Source organism: Enhydra lutris, unplaced genomic scaffold (assembly GCF_002288905.1).
Source record: "Enhydra lutris kenyoni isolate GAN:26980312 unplaced genomic scaffold, ASM228890v2 scaffoldscaffold13, whole genome shotgun sequence".
NCBI lineage: Eukaryota > Metazoa > Chordata > Mammalia > Carnivora > Mustelidae > Enhydra > Enhydra lutris.
In genome coordinates this window covers 3235995-3258208 of record NW_019154097.1, presented here as the reverse complement: position 1 = coordinate 3258208, position 22214 = coordinate 3235995, and the positions used below count along the sequence as shown (strand labels likewise).

Below are 22214 nucleotides of genomic sequence, written 5' to 3'. Positions count from 1 at the left end.
ATTTAGAATAACACTAGACAAGTAAACAAACAAACAAACAAAACACCAGGACAAGTCAGGAAAGGGGGAAAGAGGGACTGTAGTAAAAAAGGAAAAATTTAATATTTTAGTACCTTTAAACACGTTTTTCCTACTTTTTTAATATAGGGTCAGCATTTTCATTTTACTCTAGACCCCACAAATAATGTAACCAGCCACTTTTTTTTGGTAATTTTATTTTATTTTTTTCAGTGTTCCAAGATTCATTGTTTATGCACCACACCCAGTGCTCCAAACAATACGTGTCCTCCTTAATACCGACCACCAGGCTCACCCAAACAAACCCTCACCCCACTGCCCTCTAAAACCCTCAGTTTGTTTCTCAGAGTCCACAGTCTCTCATGGTTTGTTTCCCCCTCCTATTTCCCCCAACTCACTTCTCCTCTCCTTCTCCCCGTGTTCTCCCACACAAAACAGATAATCACGTCAAAAAATGGGCAGTAGACATGAATAGACACTTCTCCAAAGAAGACATACAAATGGCTAACAGACACATGAAAAAATGTTCATCATCATTAGCCATCAGGGAGATTCAAATCAAAACCACATTGAGAAACCAGCCACTTTTTTTTTAAAGATTTTATTTATTTATTTGACAGAGATCACAAGTAGGCAGAGAGGAAGGCAAAGAGAGAGAGGAGGAAGAAGGCTCCCTGCTGAGCAGAGAACCCGACGTGGGGCTTGATCCCAGGACCCTGGGACCATGACCTGAGCCGAAGGCAGAGGCTTTAACCCACTGAGCCACCCAGGCGCCCCAACCAGCCACTTTTTAAAAATATTTTACTCTTTTATTTATTTATTGGAGAGAGAGAGTTGGGGATGGGGAGCAGCATAGAAAGGAGCATGGAGCCTCACACGAAGCTCCATCCCATGACCCCAAGACCATGACCTGAGCCCAAAACAAGAGTCAGATGCCCAACCAACTGAGCCACCCAGGTTCCCCTGTAACCAGCCATTTTTAACAAACCTTCCAGTGATTCTGAAATAAGGGCAGGATTGAGAACCACAAGAGCAAATAATCTTTTTTTAATTTTTAATTGTTTATTAACATATAATGTATTATTAGCCCGAGGGGGAGCAAATAATCTTTTAAAAAAGTTCTGGTCACTGATTCTGCAGAACCAGGAGCACTGGGTGGGTGGGTGCTGCCCTCTAGTGTCTCTGGCTGCCATCTAGTAATACTCACTACATTTTTATGTCATATAGCACCCCGCTACGTATGGCTTGTGGTCCTGCTGCCTGATACTACTGTGCAAAGATTTCCAAGGAAATCTTAGCTCTTGGGCATTAATAAACACGGTCATGTGAAAAAATGTTATGTAAACACACAAAAATATGCAAAGAAAACTAACTGAATAGAAAATTAAGAAAATTCCAATTACAATAGCATGAAAAGGGATAAAACACTTAGGAATAATTTAACCAAGGAGGCAGAGTTGTTCAATAATTAGGGTGTCTCCGTTTTGTCAGAAGAAAAGTTTCTAGACATCTATTGAACAACACTGTGAATGCAATTCACACTAGTGAGCTATACACTTAAAAATGGTTACAATGGTAAATTTTAGGAACTGAAGCCATAAAACTCCTGGAAGAAAACATAGGCAGTAAGCTCCTTGACATAGGTCTCAGCAATGAGTTTTTTTATCTGACCCCAAAAGCAAAGATAACAAGAGCAAAAATATATAAATGGGAATACATCAAACTAAAAAGCTTCTGCACAGCTAAGAAAATCATCAACAAAAGGAAAAGGCAGAAAGGGAGAAAATATTTGCTGATTATATAGCTGCTAAGGGGTTAATATCAAAAATATTTCAAGAGGGGTCCCTGGGTGGCTCAGTCAGTTAAGCATCCAACTCTTGATTTTGGCTCAGGTCGTAACCTCAGGTTTGTGAGATGGAGCCCTAATTGGGGCTCTGTGCTGGGCATGGAGCTTGCTTAAGATTTTCTCTCTCCTTCTCCCTCTGTCCTCCCCGCTCAAAAAAGAAGAAGAAAAAAAAAAAAAAGACCAGAAATAACAAGTATTGGGAGGGATGCAAAGAAAAGAGAACCATCATACACTGTTGGTGGGAATGTAAGTTGTTGGTGCAGGCACTGTGGAACACAGTATGAAGTTTCCTCAAAAAATTAAAAATAGGGGCACCTAGGTGGCTCAGTTAGTAGAGAGTCTGCCTTCGGCTCAGGTCATGATCCCAGGGTGCTGGTATCGAGTCCCACATCAGGCTCCCTACTCAGCATGGAACCTGCTCCTCCCTCTGCCTGCCACTCCCCCTGCTCTCTCTGACAAATAAATAAATAAATAAATAAAATCTTAAAAAAAATTAAAAATAGAACTATCATATGATTGATCAGTTCTAATTCTAGGTATTATCTGAAGAAAATGAAAACACTAACTTGAAAAGATAAAGGCATTTCCATGCTGCAGCATTATTTATAATAACCAAGATAGGAAACAACCTAAATATCCACTGATAGATGAATATGTAAAGAAAATGTGATATACATACACAAATGGAATACTATTCAGCCATTAAAAAGAATGAAATCTTGCCATTTGTGACAACATGGATGGACATCAAGGGCATTATGTTAAGTAAAATAAGTCAGACAGAGAACAACAAATACTGCATGATCCCACTCGCATATGGAATTTAAAACAACAAAAACCAAGCTCACAGAGAACAGATTGGTGGTTGCCACAGGTAAGAGGTAAGGGGTGAGAGAAATGGGTGAAGGGAGTCTAAAGGTACAAACTTCCAGTTATAATTATGTCATGGTGATTTAATGTACAGCATGGTGACTATCATTAACAATACTGTGTTGCATATTTGAAAGTTGCTCAGAATATATCTTAAAAACCCTCCTTACACTGTTGGTGGGAATGCAAGCTGGTGCAACCACCCTGGAAAACAGCATGTAGGTTCCTCAAAAAGTTGAAAATAGAGCTACCCTATGGCCCAGCAATTGCACTACTGGATATTTACCCTAAAGATACAAATGTATCCAAAGGGGCACCTGCACCCGCATGTTTATAGCAGCAGTGTCCACAATAGCCAAACTATGGAAAGAACCTAGATGTCCATCAACAGATGATGAATGGATAAAGAAGAGGTGGTATATATATACAATGGAATACTATGCAGCCATCAAAAGAAATGAAATCTTGCCATTTGCTACAACGTGGATGGAACTAGAGCATATTATGCTTAGTGAAATAAGTCAATCAGAGAAAGACAATTATTGTATGATCTCCCTGATATGAAGAAGTAGAGAGGCAATGTGGGGTATTTGGGGGAGTAGGAAAAGAATAAATGAAACAAGATGGGATCGGGAGGAAGACAAAGCATAAGAGACTCTTAATCTCACAAAACAAACTGAGGGTTGCTGGGGGGAGGGAGGGAAAGAGTGGTGGGGTTATGGACATTGGGGAAGGTAAGTGCTATGAAGTGTGTAAACCTGGCGATTCACAGACCTGTACCCCTGGGGCTAATAATACATTATATATTAATTTTTAAAAATCCTCATCATGAGAAAAAAAGATTTTTGGCAAACTTGTCAGGTGATGGATGGTAACTAGAATTGTGGTGATCTTTTTGCAATATATACAAATGCTGAATCATGTTGTATACCTGAAACTAATATAATGTTATATGTCAATTATACCTCAAATTTTAAAAAATGATATATTTTAGGGGCACCTGGGTGGCTCAGTGGGTTAAGCCGCTGCCTTCGGCTCAGGTCATGATCTCGGGGTCCTGGGATCGAGTCCCGCGTCGGGCTCTCTGCTTGGCGGGGAGCCTGCTTCCCTCTCTCTCTCTCTCTCTCTCTCTCTCTGCCTGCCTCTCCGTCTACTTGTGATCTCTCTCTGTCAAATAAATAAATAAAATCTTTTAAAAAAAATGATATATTTTATGTTACATGTTTCTTTTTAAATATCATTTGTTTATTTATTTGAGAAAGAGAGAGAAGGAGAGAGAGAAAGTACATGAGAGAGAGCACAAGTGGTGGATAGGGAAAAGCAGGCTGCCTTGAAGACCCTGGGATCATGACCTGAGACGAAGGCAGCCACTTAACTGACTGAGCCAGCCACTGTCCCCCTATGTTACATGTTTCTTAACATAATTTAAAATTTAAAAAAAATTTAATGTTGCTGTTAAATAGCAGCAACTATGTTTTTCTGTCTCCAGTACCTATATAATGCTGGGCAAATCTTAGGTATTCAGTAATATTTTCTGAGAATAAAACACAGCAGCACAGCAGCTCTTCATAAGGTTTGTCTGGAGAGACAAACTCACATCAGTGGCATGTCTTTCAGGATTTTTCTATACGGGGCTCTGATATGACCCATGGTACATATGAGTCAACAACTCTGAACAGTTTCCTGAAGAAATTCTACTATTACAGTAATTGTGGCACTGTGGCACAATCATGGAAGCAGATTCTAGCTTTGGCAAGTTTTCTGGAAACAAATGAATGTGAATTTATGGTTGTGTAGCCCTCCAGAGTCCATAGAGGCTTTTCAGGTACTTCATCTCCCTTGTTTGCTCTTCACGATAAGCTGTGAAGCAGGAAGGGCAAATATGAAGATCCATGCCCACATCCTTGATGTGTTCATCACATGAATGTGCCTTTGTTTGGGAAGACTCTGATCCCACCATCCTAACTACTCAAGCACCCTTCATCTATGAGTACCAGATCAATAAACAAACCTGTACTAAAGGCCTACTCCGCAAAAAAACACATAAGATTGTCTTTGGCTCTACCTCCTGAGTTTGGAGATAGGAACAAGGGTGAGTGAGTTGCTGCAGAGGGGTTTGCAGCAGATGGTTTTAATGGCTTAGTAGTGGGCTATCTGTAAGGTAAATAGTGCACTGGTTGGAGCAGGTGCAAGGTTTGCACAATCTGGTGGTTTTGTCATGGGCAGGAGGTTAGGAGGAGACTGAGAACTGTTTCAGCAGTGAAAAGGCAGCAGGAGCTGCAGGAAGCAGAGCTGGTTGGGTAGGAAATATAAAATTCTGTTCACCTTCTCTTCATTCCATTGGTGAGAGAGGGAGTATCCTAGGGTTCTGGATGTGGCTGAACTCACAGCACTGGACACTGGACCTGTGAGATTTACATCAGTTTATTAATCACATATATTCACAGCCCAGGGAAGGAGGACACCAAACACCATGCAACATCACACTGGGCTGCTTTCAGGAGTAAAATGAACAAATGGGGAGTTTGGGAGGCAGGCTTTGTAGTAACAAGAAGATGGGGTTTCCATGGGAGGATGTGATTGGCAAATAATTCCACAGGCTGCAGGGTAAGCCCATTAGGTTGAGGAAGAGTTAGGTGCAACTGGTCCAGCTGATAGGGAAACTAGCAAAGTAGGGGGTTTTCCTGCTGGGTGAGGGGTGTATCTGAGAAGAGTTGAACTCATAGTTAGATCTTTGGGACCTCATAAGGCTCAAAGATGTCAGGACAGCACATTAAATTTTAGGCCTCATAATAAATATAGGACAATAATAAAAGATTAAGCTACTTTGTAGGTTTCCTGACACAAGCTTCTTTTTATTTGTATATTCACCATATTTTATTTGCATTGAACAATCATTCATTGTTCTTTGTTAGAAAGAGTCTTCTTGTTCTTGTATTCTGGAATTTTTAAGTTCAAAAAAGTTACTGAAAGATCTCAAATTCATCCCATGTTTAGGTAGGAATACTCCTAAACTATCTTAAATGTAAAGATCTATTTTGGTTTGAAGATATAATAAGGTCTCTAAAAAATAACATACAGTAATTTGTTTCTTTATCTTAAAAATAATTTCCCAAATATTCTTACCTGGGGGAGGGAAACCTGCATACTAATGGGTTTTTTATTACAGCCTTATAGAGATATAATTCACATACCATACAATTAGACAACTTAAAGTGTACAATTTAGTGCTTTTTTATATATATTTACAGAGTTAGGCAACCATCACTACTCTCAATTTAAGAATATTTTCATCAGGGGCACCTGGGTGACTCAGTCAGTTAAGCGTCTGCCTTTGGCTCAGGTCATGATCCCAGAGTCCCGGGACCAAGCCGCACATCAACCCCGCATCGGGCTCCCTGTTCAGTGGGGAGCCTTATTCTCCCTCTCCCTCTGCCTGCTGCTCCCCCTGCTTGTGCTCTTTCTCACTCTGTCAAATAAATAAATAAAAATCTTTTTAAAAAAATAGAATATTTTCATCACTTGAAAGACCTAAATGTGAGTCAGGAATCTATCAAAATCCTTGAGGAGAACACAAGCAGCAAACTCTTTAACTTCAGCCACAGCAGCCTCTTCCTAGACACATAGGTAAAGGCAAGGAAAACAAGGGCAAAAATGAACTATTGGGACTTTATTAAGATAAAAAGCTTTTGCACAGCAAAGGAAACAGTCAACAAAACCAAAAGACAACTGACAAATGGGAGAAGATATTTGCAAATGACATATCAGATAAAGGGCTAGTAATCCAAAATCTATAAAGAACTTATCAAACTCAACACCCAAAGAACAAATAATCCAATCAAGAAATGGGCGGAAGACATGAACAGACCCTTCGTCAAAGAAGACATCTGATCAACATCACTCGGCATCAGGAAAACACAAACCAAAACCACAGTAAGATACCACCTCACACCAATCAGAATGGCTAAAGTTAACAAGTCAGGAAAGGACAGGTGTTGGTGAGGATGCAGAGAAAAGGGAACCTCCTACACTGTTGGTGGGAATGCAAACTGGTGCAGCCACGCTGGAAAACAGTGTGGAGGTTCCTCAAAAAGTTGAAAATAGAGCTACCCTACGGCCCAGCAATTGCACTACTGGGTATTTACTCCAAAGATACAAATGTAGTGATCCAAAGGGGCATGTGTACCCCAATATTTATAGCAGCAATGTACACAATAGCCAAACTATGGAAAGAGCCTAGATGTCCATCGACAGATGAATGGATAAAGAAGATGTGGTATATATATATATATATATATATGAATGGAATATTATGCGGCCACCAAAAAATGAACTCTTGCCATTTGCAATGGCACGGATGGAATTAGAGGGTATTATGCTAAGTGAACTAAGTCAATCAGAGAAAGACAATTATCTTAGGATCTCATTGATATGTGGAATATGAGAAACAAAGCAGAGGATCATGGGGGAAGAGAGGAAAAAATGAAACAAGATGAAACCAGAGAGGGAGACAAACCATAAGAGACTCTTAATCTTAGGAAACAAACTGAGGGTTGCTGGAGCAGAGGCGAGTGGGAGAGATGGGGTGGCTGGGTGATGGACATTGGAGAGGTTATGTGCTATGCTGAGTGCTATGAATTGTGTAAGACTGATGAATCACAGGCCTGTACCCCTGAAATAAATAATACATTTAGGTTAATTTTTTTAAAAAGAATATTTTCGTCACCTCAGAAGAAAACCCATATCCTTTAACCATTGCCTCTCAATCTTCCCATATCCCAACCCTAGGCATTCACTAATTTACTTTTTGTCCCTATAGATTTGCCTACTCTGGACATTTCATGTAAATAGAATCATACAACATTGGTCTTTTGAGTGGCTTCTTTCCACTAAGAAGAATGTTTTAAAGGTTTATCTATGTTGTATCATATATCAATATTTCATTTATTTTTATGGCTGAAAAATATTCAATTATATGGATATAACACATTTGGGTTTTTTAAATTTAATTTAATTTTTTTCAGTGTTCTAAGGTTCATTGTTTATGCACCACACCGTGTTCCATGCAATACGTGCCCTCTTTAATACCCACCACCAGACTCATCCATCCCACCACCCCCCTCTCCTCCAAAACCCTGTTTGTTTCTCAGAGTCCACAGTCTCTCATGGTTCACCTCCCCCTCCAGTTTCCCCCAATTCATATCTCCTTTCTATCTCCTAATGTCCTCCATGTTATTCCTTATGCTCCACAAGTAAGTGAAACCATATGTTAATTGACTCTCTCTGCTTGCCTTATTTCACTCAGCATAATCTCCTCCAGTCCTGTCCATGTTGACACAAAAGCTGGGTATTCATCCTTTCTGATGGAGGCATAATACTCCATTGTATATATGGACCATATCTTCTTTATCCATTCGTCTGTTGAAGGGCATCCTGGTTCTTTCCACAGTTTGGCAACTGTGGCCATTGCTGCTATGAACATTGGGGTACAGATGGCCCTTCTTTTCACTACATCTATATCTTTGGAGTAAATACCCAGTAGTGCAATTGCAGGTCATAGGGTAGCTCTATTTTTAATTTCTTAAGGAATCTCCACACTATTTTCCAAAGTGGCTACACCAACTTGCATTCCTACCAACAGTGTAAGAGGGTTCCCCTTTCTCTACATCCTCTCCGCACTTGTTGTTTACTGTCTTGTCAATTTTGGCCATTCTAACTGGTGTAAGGTGGTATCCCAATGTGGTTTTGATTATCTTTTTTCTTTAAAGATTTTATTTATTTATTTGACACAGAGAGAGAGATCACAAGTAGGCAAGAGGCAGACAGAAAGAGAGGGGGAAGCAGGCTCCCTGCTGAACAGAGAGCCCAATGCGGGACTCGATCCCAGGACCCTGAGATCATGACCTGAGCCGAAGGCAGAGGCTTAACCCATTGAGCTACCCAGGTACCTCTCAATGTGGTTTTGATTTGACTCTCCCTGATGGCTAATGATGATGAATATTATCATTCTGTTAGCCATTTGTATGTCTTCTTTGGAGAAGTAACTGTTCATGTCTTCTGCCCATTTTTTGACATGATTATGTTTTTTGAGTGTTGAGTTTAAGGATTTTTTTATAGATCTTGGATATACCACACTTGTTAATCCATTCATCAGTTAGTTGATAGGCATTTGGGTTGTTTATGCCTTTTGGCTGTTATCAGTAATGCTGTTATGAACATTCATGTATAGATTTTTGTGTGGATGTATTTTCATTTCTCTTTGGGTACATGCTTAGAGTGGAATATAGGTCATATGGTAACTCTACATTTGACCTTGAGGAATTGCTAAACTTTTCCAAAGTGGCTATAGTTGTCATATGTGAGGAGTGAGAGTTTAAATTCTTCTTTGCCAACTTGGATGCTTTTTATTTATTTTTGTTGTCTGATTGCTGAGGCTAGCACTTCCAGTACTATGTTGGCAACAGTGGTAAGAGTGGACATCCTGTCGTGTTCCTGACCTTAGAGGGAAAGCTCTCAGTTTTTCTCTGTTGAGGATGATATTCACTGTGGGTTTTTTGTGTATTACTTTTACGATAATTGAGGTATGTTCCTTCTAGTTTTTATCAAGAAGGGATCCTGTATTTTGTCAAATGCTTTTCTGCATCTATAAAGAGGACATATGATTCTTGTCCTTTCATTTATTAATGTGATATCACATTGGTTGATTTGCAGATGTTGAACCACCTTTGCAGCTCAGGAATAAATCTCACTTGTTTGTATTGAATAATCCTTTTAGTGTACTGTTGGATCCTATTACCTAGTATCATGGTGAGAATTTTTGCATCCATGTTCATCAGGGGTATTGGTCTGTAATTCTCCTTCTTGGTGGGGTCTTTATCTGGTTTTGGGATCAAGGTAGTGCTGGCCTCATAGGATGAGTTTGGAAGTGTCCTTCCATTTCTATTTTTTGAAGTAGTCTCAGATCTATTGATTTTTATATATTGATCTCCTATCTTCTATTTATTGATCTTCTATCTTGTTAAATTCTCTTATTTATTCTAACAGTTTTTATCTGACGATTCTCTCAGATTTTCAGCATATAAATCAAGTAATCTGTGAAGTATGGCTGTTTTATTTCCTTCTTTCCAATCTGTATTACCCCTTCCTTCTTTTCATGTATTAGTACATTGGCTAGAACCTCTGGTATATGATTAATTATAAAGAATAATAGGAAGCATACCTCTCTCATTCCTTATCTCAGGGGAAAAACCTTCAACATTTCCTTTTTAAATATAATATTTGCTTAATAGAAATTCTTTATCAGATTTCTTCTATTCCTCATTTGAGAAAATGTTGTTATGAATGGATGTTTAATTTTTTTAATCATTTTTTTATTTATTTTCAGCATAACAGTATTCATTGTTTTTTGTACCACACCCAGTGCTCCATGCAGTCTGTGCCCTCTCTAATAGGTTGGTTCCCCCAACCTCCCACCCCCCAACCTCTTCAAACCCTTCAGATTGTTTTTCAGAGTCCATAGTCTCTCATTGTTCACCTCCCCTTCCAATTTCCCCCAAATGTTTAATTTTATATAAACTTCTTTTTCTACATTCATCAATATGGTCACTTAATTTTTCTTCCTAATTCTTTTAATATGAATTGCAGTGATTGCATTTTCAGTCATAAATTTGCCTTGCACTCCCTAAATCCATTTCAGTCATAGTGGGTTCTTGTTTTTATATATTTTTTATTTAGTTGGATAATATTTTGTTTAGGCTCATAAGACCTCTGTTCATAAATTAGATTAGCTTGTAATTTTCTTTTCTCATTCTGTCTTTATCAGGTTTTGGTATTTTATGGCTGGAAGGTAAGCTAGAGGCACTGGTGATCCCAGATCATCTAGTTAAATCAGAGACTGAGAGGATTCAATGTGGATTCCATCCCTGTGGGGGTTTTAGTCTCTTTACAATTCATACTTACTGATATGGGCCCTCCCAGGTCTCAGTCAAAAGTCTTTGGTGTTTACCAGAGCCTCTCCTCCTTATCAGGCCCTGACTCCAATTCTTGTTACCTCTATCCTGTGAATTTGTGAAATTTTCTGCTCATTTAAGCCTCTTGGTCATTGTCATTGACGATAGCCTTAAGGGAAAGGACAGCACTAAACGTCACACTAATCTCTGAAATCTTTCCTTCTTGCCTCAGTCTTGGACCCATAGATCCTCACTGTTTTGGTATTGCCTTCAAACAGACTTTTTAAAAGTTTTTATTTAAATTCTAGTTAGCTAACATACAGTGTTATATTAGTTTCAGGTGTACAGTAAAGTGATTCAATACTTCCATACAACACCTAGTGCTTGTCACAACATGCACTCCTTAATCTCCATCACCTATCTAACCCATCCTCCCACCCACCTCCCCTCTGGTAACCATCAGTTTGTTCTCTATAGTTAAGAGTCTATCTCTTGGCTTGCCTCTCTCTTTTTTTCCCCTGTGCTTGTTTGTTTTGTTTCTTAACTTCCACACATGAATAAAATCATATGGTATTTGTCTTTCTCTGACTTATTTCACTTAGCATAACACTCTCTAAACTCTATCCATGTCACTGAAAATGGCAAAGATTTTGTTATTTTTTATGGCTGAGTAATATGAATATCACATATTAAATATATACATATATATGTATGCAGATACATATATATATATATCTCACATCTTCTTTATCCATTCATCAGTTGATGGACACTTGGGTTGTTTCTATAATTTCGCTATTGTAGACAATGCTGCTATAAACATTGGGTGCATGTATCCCTTTGAATTAGTATTTTTTTTTTTTATTCTTTGGGTAAATACTTAGTAGTACAATTGCTGGATCATAGAGTAATTCTATTTGTAACTTTTTGAGGAACCTCTATATTGTTCTCCAGAGTGGCTGCTCCAGTTTGTATTCCTGCCAACAGTGCAAGACTGTTCCCTTTCTCCACATCCCCAGCCAACACCTGTTGTTTCTTGTGTTGTTGATTTTAGCCATTCTGACAGGTGTGAGGTAATATCTCATTATAGTTTTAGTTTGTATTTTCCTGTTGATTAATTATGTTGAGCATTTCTTCATCCAAATCAGATTTTTTAAATTTTTTTTTATTTTTTATTGACATATAATGTATTATTAGCCCCAGGGTCACAGGTCTATGAATCGCCAGGTTTACACACTTCACAGCACTAATCATCAAATCAGATTTTTAAATAGACTTTATTTTTTAGAGCAGTTTGAGGTTCATATCAAAATTTAGAGAAAGAGGCACAGATTTTCCATATACCCCTCTCCCAACATATGCACAGCCTTCCCCACTATCAACATCCTCCACCATAAGTGGTATATTTGTAACAATAGATTAATCTACATGGACACATCATTATAACCTAGAGGCTATAGCTGACCTTAAGGTTTACCCTTGTTGATGTACATTCTATGGGTTTGAACACATGTATAATGACATGTATCCATCACTGTGCATCACACAAGAATAGTTTCATTACCCTAAAAATCCTCTGTGCTCCACTTACTCATCCTTCCCTCCTCCCTAATCTCTGGCAACTACTGACCTTTTAACTGTCTCCACAGTTTTGCCTTTTCCAGAATGTCATATAGATGGAATCATATGTTATATAGCCTTTTCAGTATGACTTCTTTCACTTAGTAATAAGTATTTACATTTCCTTCATGGCTATTTGTGGCTTGATAGCTCATTTCTTCTTAGTGCTGAATAATAATATTCCATTGTCTGAATGTACCAGTTTATTTTCCATTCACCTATTGAAGGACATCTGGGTTACCTCCAAATTTTGGCATTATGAATAAAACTGCTATACACATTTGTGTGCTGGTTTTTGTGTGGGCATGAGTTTTCAACTTCTTTGCGTAAATATCAAGGAGGATGATTGCTGGATTGTATAATAAGAGTATGTTTTACTTTATAAGAAACCACCAATCTGTATTCCAGAGTGGCTGCACCATTTTGCATTCCCATCAACAGTGTCTGAAAGTTCCTGTTGCTACCCATCCTCATCAACATTTGTTGTTGTCAGTGTTCTGGATTTTGGCCATTTTAACAGATGTGTAGTGGTATCTCACAGTTTTAATTTGCATTTCCCTGATAACATATGATGTGGAGCATCTTTTCATGTGCTTATTTGTCATCCTTATATCTTCTTTGGTAAGGTGTCTGTTAAGGTCTTTGGCCCATTTTTTAATGGGGTTGCTTGTGTTTTTTTGTTGAGTATCTGTTTGTTTGTTTGTTTTTGCATATACTGGAAAACACCCCTTTATCAGATGTGTCTTTTGCAAATATTTTCTCCCAGCCTATGTCTTCAAGGATCATGCCTCAAACAACATTTTAAAAAATTTGTCAGTCTTTTCTGGTTGTTCTTAGCAGGAGGGATAGTCTGAATAAACAATCTATCATTAGATTGGCAGCCCTCTAATTATTTACTTTGACATGCTTTTTAAAACTGTAGAAGTAAAGTGACATATTCAGAAAATGAAAAAATATATATTTAACAATTTTACCTCCCTAACAATTACTGCCAACAGTCTGGGCTATTTCTTTCTGGTCTTTTTTCTTATGGGTACATTTTTACACAATTATACTTGTGATGCTCAAATAATTACACATGCTTGCTTCTTCACCTAACCTTATCACATCAGTGTTCTACCTACCTACTTCTCATTGTAAATATCATTTTCCCAAAAGATTAATTAAACACCATTTTTTTCATTCTTTCAAGAGAATACCTATAGCTCTTTCTTACACCCCAGTGAACCAGCTAGCCTATGCAAAAAAAAACTAATGGTGGATGGAAAATACAGTAGCCCACTCTGTTCATCCTCTTGGTCATGGCTCACCAAGTTTGGCCAGTGTAGCTGTTGAGCCAAGAAGCCAGGTACTGGGGAGGAAGAATAGGAGGTTTGATCAGAATTAGTAATACCTTAGCTATGGAAACCTGATATTCAGCCTATTTCAGCTTCCTCCTGCCCCCTCCTCTGCTAGAGTCCTGGAAATTAGTCTGTCAGTTGTCCACTCTTTGGTCTAATCTCTCCTTTACTTCAGTGTGCTCAGAATACCCACACTACTCCTTCAGCATCCAACCCACCAATAGTACTAGCTTCTGCCTAAGCCTGCTACTAAGGAGATGGCCTTGTCTCCTTTGCATTGTGCTAAAGTGTTCCTGTTGAGTTGTACCTAAGCCACGTCTTCTTCTTCCAACACCTGTCTGGCTGGTGGAGCAGGCAATTAATTAGAATGTTATGGTCCTGGATATATGTGTAAAAAGAAAGAAAGAAAACCACTTTAACATTTGATACTCCCTCTTCTACCTACCAGGAATATTCCTGTGCCAAAGATTATCTGATTTTGGCAGGACATGTTGTTTAGAGAAGTGGCTCTCACACTTTTTTTCTGCTCCAATACATTTGACAAATGATATTCAAATGCTCAGTATACTCCTGGGCACGATTTCTAGCATACATGTTGTAACTTCACCCCTTTCTCTCCCACACAGCCAAGAACATCTGAAGGGAGGTAAGAAAAAGCAGCGTATTAGAGAGATAAACTTAAATCATGTTTATTTTTCATTGGGTAAAACATTCCACAGATTTTGCATGATATTATTTGGTGAAAAATCATCAAGATTGAAAAACACTGCTTTGGAGGAAAGTAGTTATTCTTCTCATTGGTAAATAATTACTGAGAACCTTTTGATACACAGCACAGATCTGTGTTGCAACCCAATATGCGGTTGGTCATAAAAAAGCTACTTTTGGGGCGCCTGGGTGGCTCAGTGGGTTAAGCCTCTGCCTTCAGCTCAGGTCATGATCTCAGGGTCCTGGGATCGAGCCCCACATTGGGCTCTCTGCTCAGCAGGGAGCCTGCCTCCTCCTCTCTCTCTGCCTGCTCCTCTGCCCTACTTGTGATCTCTATCTGTCAAATAAATAAATAAAATCTTTTTTAAAAAAAGCTACTTTTGTTATAACTTTTAGGCTGAACACAAACTTACAGGTCCATGATTAAGCATTATACCTTTCTTACTCTAATAAACAGGTAGTTTATTGGTTATTCAAAATCCCAAACCTATTTATTCTCCAATGAAGTCACTGATATAATACCGAGAATCAGGTATCTGACTATACTTTGGCTCCCCACTGGCAGCCATTCTTGTCTCTAGCCCCTAATCATGGGTACTTTTGCCAGCTTAGAATTAAGGTTGTTTGGGAGAAATAGGGAAAGAGTAAGGAGAGGACCAGCCATCTTCTGAAGGAAAAGAGGCAATGTTTTTTAGACACCTCTACTGGACCCATACAAAATTCTTTGCCCAAACTTAAGAAGAGCTGTAAATATAAAAAAAGACACTCCTACGATACTTGAGGGATATTCCCTGACATAAGAATGCTGGCTAATGTCATGGGTCCTTCCCAAATCCCGGTATTTAAATCAATTTGTGGCCCTCATATTTTCAAGGGATAGATGCAGATGAATAGAAATGGCTAAACAACCTAAAAATCTTTCTGCAGTTACCTGGAGAGTTAAGAGCAAGAAACCAATGTCAACTTTAGGGTTTAGTATGGTTGTAAATAATCCTCCCAAATGGACACTCTAGAGGGATTTTACCCCTTTTGTGTTCAAAATTCAATTTTTTCCATTCTATATTAAAATGTGTCCCTTTTTCAGTATAAAAACTGGTGCTAACCTAAAGGTGCTTTACAGAGTTTACTGCTTTGTAGTAATGCAATGCCATATGTCATATAGGATTAAAATATTTATAAAAGATTTATAATTTTTGATAAAGGAAAAATTTTTATATAGCATTTGTACCTAGAGAAATAAAGTCTTTGGGGGTAAGGTATATATACTTGCCCAAGGGCTTGGGGAAAATATAACATAAAATAAAATATATAGAGAGATATAAAGTCTTTGAGGGTAAGGTATATATACTTGCACAAGGGCTTGGGGAAAATGTGCGATACAAATGAGAGAATATATTGTTACTGAAACTGTTTCTCATTTAACTACTGGTATCATTTAACTAGTGCTGTTGGAAGCCACATTTTTAGATAGTAAATACTTTAGAGTAGCAGGTCTCTGTTGCAACTACCCAACTCACCTATTGTACTGAAAAACCAACCACAGACAATACATCAACAAATGGACATGACTGTATTCCAATAAAACTTTATTTACAAAAATAGGCAACTTGATATCTGAATTGTACTACATTTTCATGAAGCAACCTTTACTATAGGTAATAGTTATGTTAAAATGTGACTTTTTGGGGCACCTGGGTGGCTCATTCAGTTAAGCGACTGCCTTTGGCTCAGGTCATGATCCCAGGGTCCTGGGATCGGGTCCTGCGTCGGGCTCCCTGCTCAATGGGGAACCTGCTTCTCCCTCTCCCTCTGCCTGCCTCTCTGCCTACTTGTGCTCTTTCTCTCTCTGTCAAATAAATAAATAATCTTTTAAAAGGTGTGACTTTTTAAAATGCAAGTGTTCAATGCAAATTCATATATATAAGGCACATAATTTTTCACCCTATGCCAAAAAAAAGAGTAGATCTACCATATTCACTGATGTAGTTAGTGGTCACTTTTTCTCTGTGTTGGTTGTGACAACCAGAAGTCACCTGAAACACAACTCTTTGTTGGAGGACCTGCAGCAATGTTCCCGATTTGCACAGAGATGTCTACTATGTGGAAATGCTGAGAGTAAGGAGAGAGGTGCTCCAGGACTAGGCCATGGGGCAGTGTTCAAAGTCATTTGGTTCCCTCCCCTTACAGCCCACTCTCACTCATAAGTCTGTTGTTCTGATCGTGGATTTGTGAGGCAGTTTTTTGGGGGGACTTTCATCTACTTATTGTCCAGGTGATATCTTCTATATTCATGAAATCGAAAGTTGGTTAATGTGCTCTCAGTCCAGGTACATTTGCACTATACCTTGCTGAAACTTCACAAAATATAAATGCCCTCCCAGTACAGAATTGGATTTTTTTCCTATTTACTAAATTTCTTGGACAATTCAAAAGTGATTTTGAAGAGAAAATAATTAAATGGAAAAAGACATCTAGTTAAATGAGTTCAGTGTTCATTGGCAGTTCTTTTATACCATGACTTCTCTTTGCTCTGTACTTTCAAGAATTTTCTCAAGACGAGAATACATGGTTGCAACAGAGTAAGCCCTGCATATCTTTTTTTTAAAGATTTTATTTATTTATTTGAGAGAGAGAGAGAATGAGCATGACAGGGGGAAGGTCAGAGGGAGAAACACACCCCTTGCTGAGCAGGGAGCCCAATGCAGGACTTGATTCCAGGACTCCAGGATCATGACCTGAGCTGAAAGCAGTCACTCAACCAACTGAGCCACCCAGTCACCTAGCCCTGCATATCTTTTTTTTTTAAAGATTTTATTTATTTATTTGACAGAGATAGAGACCACAAGTAGGTAGAGGCAGGTGAGAGGGGGAAGCAGGCTCCCTGCTGAGCAGAGAGCCTGATGCGGGGCTCGATCCCAGGACCCTGAGATCATGACCTGAGCCGAAGGCAGAGGCTTAACCCACTGAGCCACCCAGGCGCCCCGCCCTGCATATCTTAAGAGTACTTTCTTTTTCCCTTTTTCCTTCCATTTAAAATATTTATCATGGACTATTTAAGCTATATTCTTGGTATTAGCCCCAGTTCCCAAGAAAACAGAGCCCAGGAAAAGCTTAAGTACCAATTATTTATAGAGAGGATGAAGGAAAAGGGAAGTGAGGTAGGAAAAGATGGAAAGCAATTACAGAGGCAGCCCAACTGTCACTTAGCCATGCAGGACATCTCTGAACAGGGAATACAGAAACAGTGTACTTTTGTAACAATCTATTAGAGAACAGAGAGAGATTTCATCTGCCTGTCTAGTACCCAGCCTCCAAGATGGTCCTTAACAATCTCATTTTATATATATATGTGTGTGTATATATATATGTGTGTGTATATATATATATGTATATATATATACACATATATATATGTGTATATATATAATATAAACATATATTTATAAATATAAATATATTTATATAAATATAAATATATAATATAAAATATAAATATAATATTTATAAATATATGTTTATATTATGCAAATGTAAACATATAATATATAATATAAACACATATAATCATATTATATATTATAAATATTATAGATATATATAATATAATTATATATAAAATATAAATATATATTTGTGTGTTCCCATGGGTTTTTTTTTACAAAAATGAAAGGGTACTAGATATACTTGTTTCACTTACATGCAAGAGCATATATACTGATCTCATCCTTTTTAATGGTTGCATAGTATTTCATTGTGTGGCTCAATCATAATTTAATTAACCAGCCTCATGTTAAGTTGTTTCTACTCTTTCACTGTTACAAAGAATGATGCAGTAAACATCTTTACACATAAGTCTCTGTGAGTTTATCTATTAGATAAATTCATAGAAGAGGAAATGCTAGGTCAAGGGCTATGTGCATTTTACATTTCCTATCCTTAATTGCACCCCAAAAGCTTGTTCCTTTTTATGTTCCAACCAGAAGTATGTAATAAAGCCTTTTTCCCACATATTTCCTAATTGATTTTATAATCAAACTTTTTTTTCAATCTGAGAAAGATTTTCTTCTAGAAAATCAACTCAAAACAAAGAAGACACAATTGAAAACTGCACCTTAGGTGAAACTAGGAAATAGCTAGCTATAACCCAGAACTATGGTACATGAAAATGAAAGGTAGTTCAAAGAAATATAAGTGCTGTGGCTCAAAAAATATAGTCAAACCCAAGAGGTTCCAGTTTCTTTTCAATTTGTTGATGCCATCAAACATCCAACCACTATCCATTCATCTCCATCATCCTCAGATAATGATATTTTAACCTAGAGATAGGAACTCAGGATCATAAGATGGCAGCTCTAGATGTAAATATTACAGGAGTGCTTGCGTAGCTCAACTGGTTAAGCATCTGCCTTCAGCTTGGGTCATGATATGCAGGTCCTGGGATTGAGTCCCACACTGGGCTCCCTGCTCAGTGGGAAGTCAGATTCTCCTTCTCCCTCTGCCCCTCCCCAACACCCCTCCCCCACTCATGTGTGTGCACGCTCTCTTGCTCTCCCTCTCTCTCAAATAAAAAAGTAAAAATCTTTACATTAAAAAAAATAGATGTAAACATTACACCTGCACTTGTTATTCAAGACAGGAAGCAACGGGTCATGGGCTGGAGAAATAGAAGCAAGTTCTCATATCTTGTCTCTTTAATCCCAATGCAAATTCTTCCCCAGAAGCCCCCAGTAAATTTCATCATATATCATATTAGGCAGAATTGGTCCATATGTCCATCTTTAGATACAAAGTAGTCTAGAAAATCCACCTCCAGTGACAGGTGATTCATCATCACAAGGGCCTGCCCCAAGAGATCCACGAGTCCATCCAGTTACTTCTGTCCCCCGCTGATCAGTCAACTTTGTCCTAGAGCAGCACAGCCCTAGCCACAATGCATGATTCCCAACCTACAGCCCTGAAGGCCACTGGAGCCAGTGACCCATTCTCACCCATCACAGACCCAGTGTCAATCCCCATGCCATATTCGTTTGACCAGGCCAAGGCAATATTGCAGGGCCACATCAACTCCAAATGTGGGCAGATTCACCATGGCAAGGTCCTTGCTCGTGTATATAGCTCTTGGCAGTGCATAATTCCTGGGGGCCTGCAAGTGGCTCCCTTCACTTGCATCCCAGAAAACAAGCCCTTGGAGCTACAGGCAGCAACTGACCCTGCCCTACAGCAGAAAGCTATGCCCTGGATACCAATGGCCCTTGACCAACAGCAACAAGCCTCACCAGATGCTGTCACTGAACACCCTAAGCTGCCCCAAGCCCTGTCTGAGGGAACCATTGAGAAACTAGAGACAACATTGCGGCACAAGTACTTGGCCTTCTTGTCAGGGCTGCCAGCTCTTTATTATGTGGCTCTCTCTAGGGCCATGGCACCGGCAATCTCTACCCAAGCTGTAATCACAGGAATGGTGCCTGGACCTGGTGAATTCCCAACTGAACCTCTGACTCAGATGATCTCATCTGAAGAGCAGTCTCTGAGTCCTGGGCCAAGCTTTCAAGATGCCAATGAGACTTGTGCAGACATTGAAGATGAGCTCCAGGTTGAAGAGCTGGTAGAAGAAATGATCAAGACGGTGCCTTTAGAAAGCCAGGCAGACATCAAAAGAAAGGAAATCTTGCCATTTGCGACAACGTGGATGGAACTAGAGGGTATTATGTTTACAGAAATAAGTCAATCGGAGAAAGATAGCTATCATATGATCTCCCTGATATGAGAAAGTGGAGATGCAACGTGGAGGATTTGGGGGGTAGGAAAAGAACAAATGAAACAAGATGGGATTGGGAGGGAGACAAACCTTAAGAGACTCTTAATCTCACAAAACAAACTGAGGGTTGCCGGGGGGAGGGGGGTTGGGAGAGGGTGGTGGGGTTATAGACATTGGGGAAGGTATGTGCTATGGTGAGTGCTGTGAAGTGTGTAAACCTGGTGATTCACAGATCTGTACCCCTGGGGCTAATAATACATTGTATGTTTATAAAAAATTTTATTAAAAAGAGATAAATAAATAATTTTTTTAAAAAAGAAAACCAGGCAGAGACCTCTGGGCCCTACACACTCAAGAAACCCATCTTAGCCAAACTAAATTTCCATCTAAGAAAGAAGATGCTAGAGATACAACTGGGAATTCCCATAAAGGCAAGGCTGTCCAGAGAACAAACTGTAGCAATTCAGACAACACATCCACACAGGATTAGTCTAGAGAACCTAGGAAAAACATTGCTCCAGGATCTCCCCATCCCACCAGACACTCCTCGTGTCCCAGATCCAGAATGGCTCCACCTTAAAGAACAGCTGGCCCTTGAGTTAAAGGCGGTGCAGCAGAACCAGAAGCAACCTAGTTCAAGAGCAGTATCTCATGGTTCTGCCCACTGGGCCTCTAAGATATCACAACCCAGTGGGGACATGACAGAGGCCCAGGTGCTTTGTGTTCAGTTGGAGGCCAATGTGAACAGCCCCAGCCTGGAGGAGCCCTGGAGTCCTGAGTCCCAAAGCCCTGGCCACAGCAAGGACTCAGCCCAAGTCCCCATGCTGGCAGAAAAGAGAGAGGACCCAGGGAAACCCAAATTGGCAGGGGACCATGGAGAAGGAGATGCAGGGTTTGCACACTCCTCCACAAGAGACATAAGCCACCCTGATGAAGCCCAGAGGCCAGAAGGGATGCTTCTGAACAGGACACCTCACAGCCCCTGGCGACGGAGCCGTAGCTTTCATCTTGATGCTCCCTGTGAACACAGTACCCGACATCACCCTCAGATTAAGCTTTCAGAGCCACCTCCAGGAATCCCTGGGGTGAAGGTATCTGAGAAGAATGACCTGCACAGCAGTCAAACCAAGCTTAATGTATCCCTCAAACCAGCAAGGATTCCTAAGAATGCCCAGCCTGTGGTGCCCCAGGCATCACAGGGTCAGCTTTTCCTGGGCCAACTCATTCAGGGTAAGCCTTTGCAGGGCCAAACTTTGAAAGGTCAGGTTTTGCAGGGACAGGTGATGCCGGTCCACACTCACAAGAGGCCCAGCCTTCCAGAATCAGGCTTGAGAAGTAAGATGAAATCCTTTCTGCACTGTTTTAACTCCAAGGCAAAAGGCAAAGTGCATGAAGAACCCATGTTCTCCACAGCTGGGAAAGTGGCCAACACCAGAAAAGAAAATGCAGAAAAGGGCCTGGCTCCAGCCAAAAGTTCCATGGGGCGAACCAAGACAGAGAGGACAAGAGGGGACTCCAAGGCCCAATCTTCCCCCACTGAGAAGCAGGAGGGCCTGGCCTTCTTGGATGGTCCCCATTCCCCTGACAGTAAGCTCCGGCACCGCTCCCGCTCTCACCAACTCCATTCTGCCTCAGTCCTGGGCCACCCCCGCCACTGTCCTAGGCACTGTCCTCGAGTGGCTTGTGCCACCCAACCAGGGAATGTACCCTAGATCTCACCTCCCACCTCAGAGGGAAATGTTGGTCTGCTCAAGAAGACCCAACACAATCAAAAGTCATTGTAGGCTCTCATCTGTGTCCCTTGAAGAGGATTGCTACTGTCATTTTCACTTATGGTGCAGGTGGGGCAGAGTGCCACCCAAAATACACTCTATGTCTCTAAGCAAAGCACTGTCTGTCTCCTCCTTCTCTCCACTGTGGTGTGTTAAGGGAAGGCATGAGGGGAGGCTGAAGTGTCCTTCCCATCTAGACAAGGAACTTTAATCCACTCTTAAGCTGGGTCAGCTTTCCACACAACTCCTCCCAGCCCACCCTGGACTGTGGATAAAGGGGCTTGAGCAAAGAAGGAAGGTAAGGTAAATAAAGGTCAGGCTTGAATTCTATCA

At 39.9% G+C, this 22214-nt stretch overlaps 1 protein-coding gene across 1 annotated transcript in view; it reads left to right on the top strand.

Moving 5' to 3' along the window:
• The window catches only part of LOC111145996 (family with sequence similarity 205 member A), a 38088-nt gene extending 16098 nt beyond the window's left edge, over positions 1-21990 (top strand). Inside the window, 2 exon segments of the mRNA XM_022501358.1 lie at positions 19150-19995; positions 20436-21990. Of these exon segments, the coding sequence (XP_022357066.1) occupies positions 19150-19995; positions 20436-21821 (2232 nt within the window). The 3' untranslated portion in view covers positions 21822-21990.
• Positions 21991-22214: the final 224 nt, after the last annotated feature.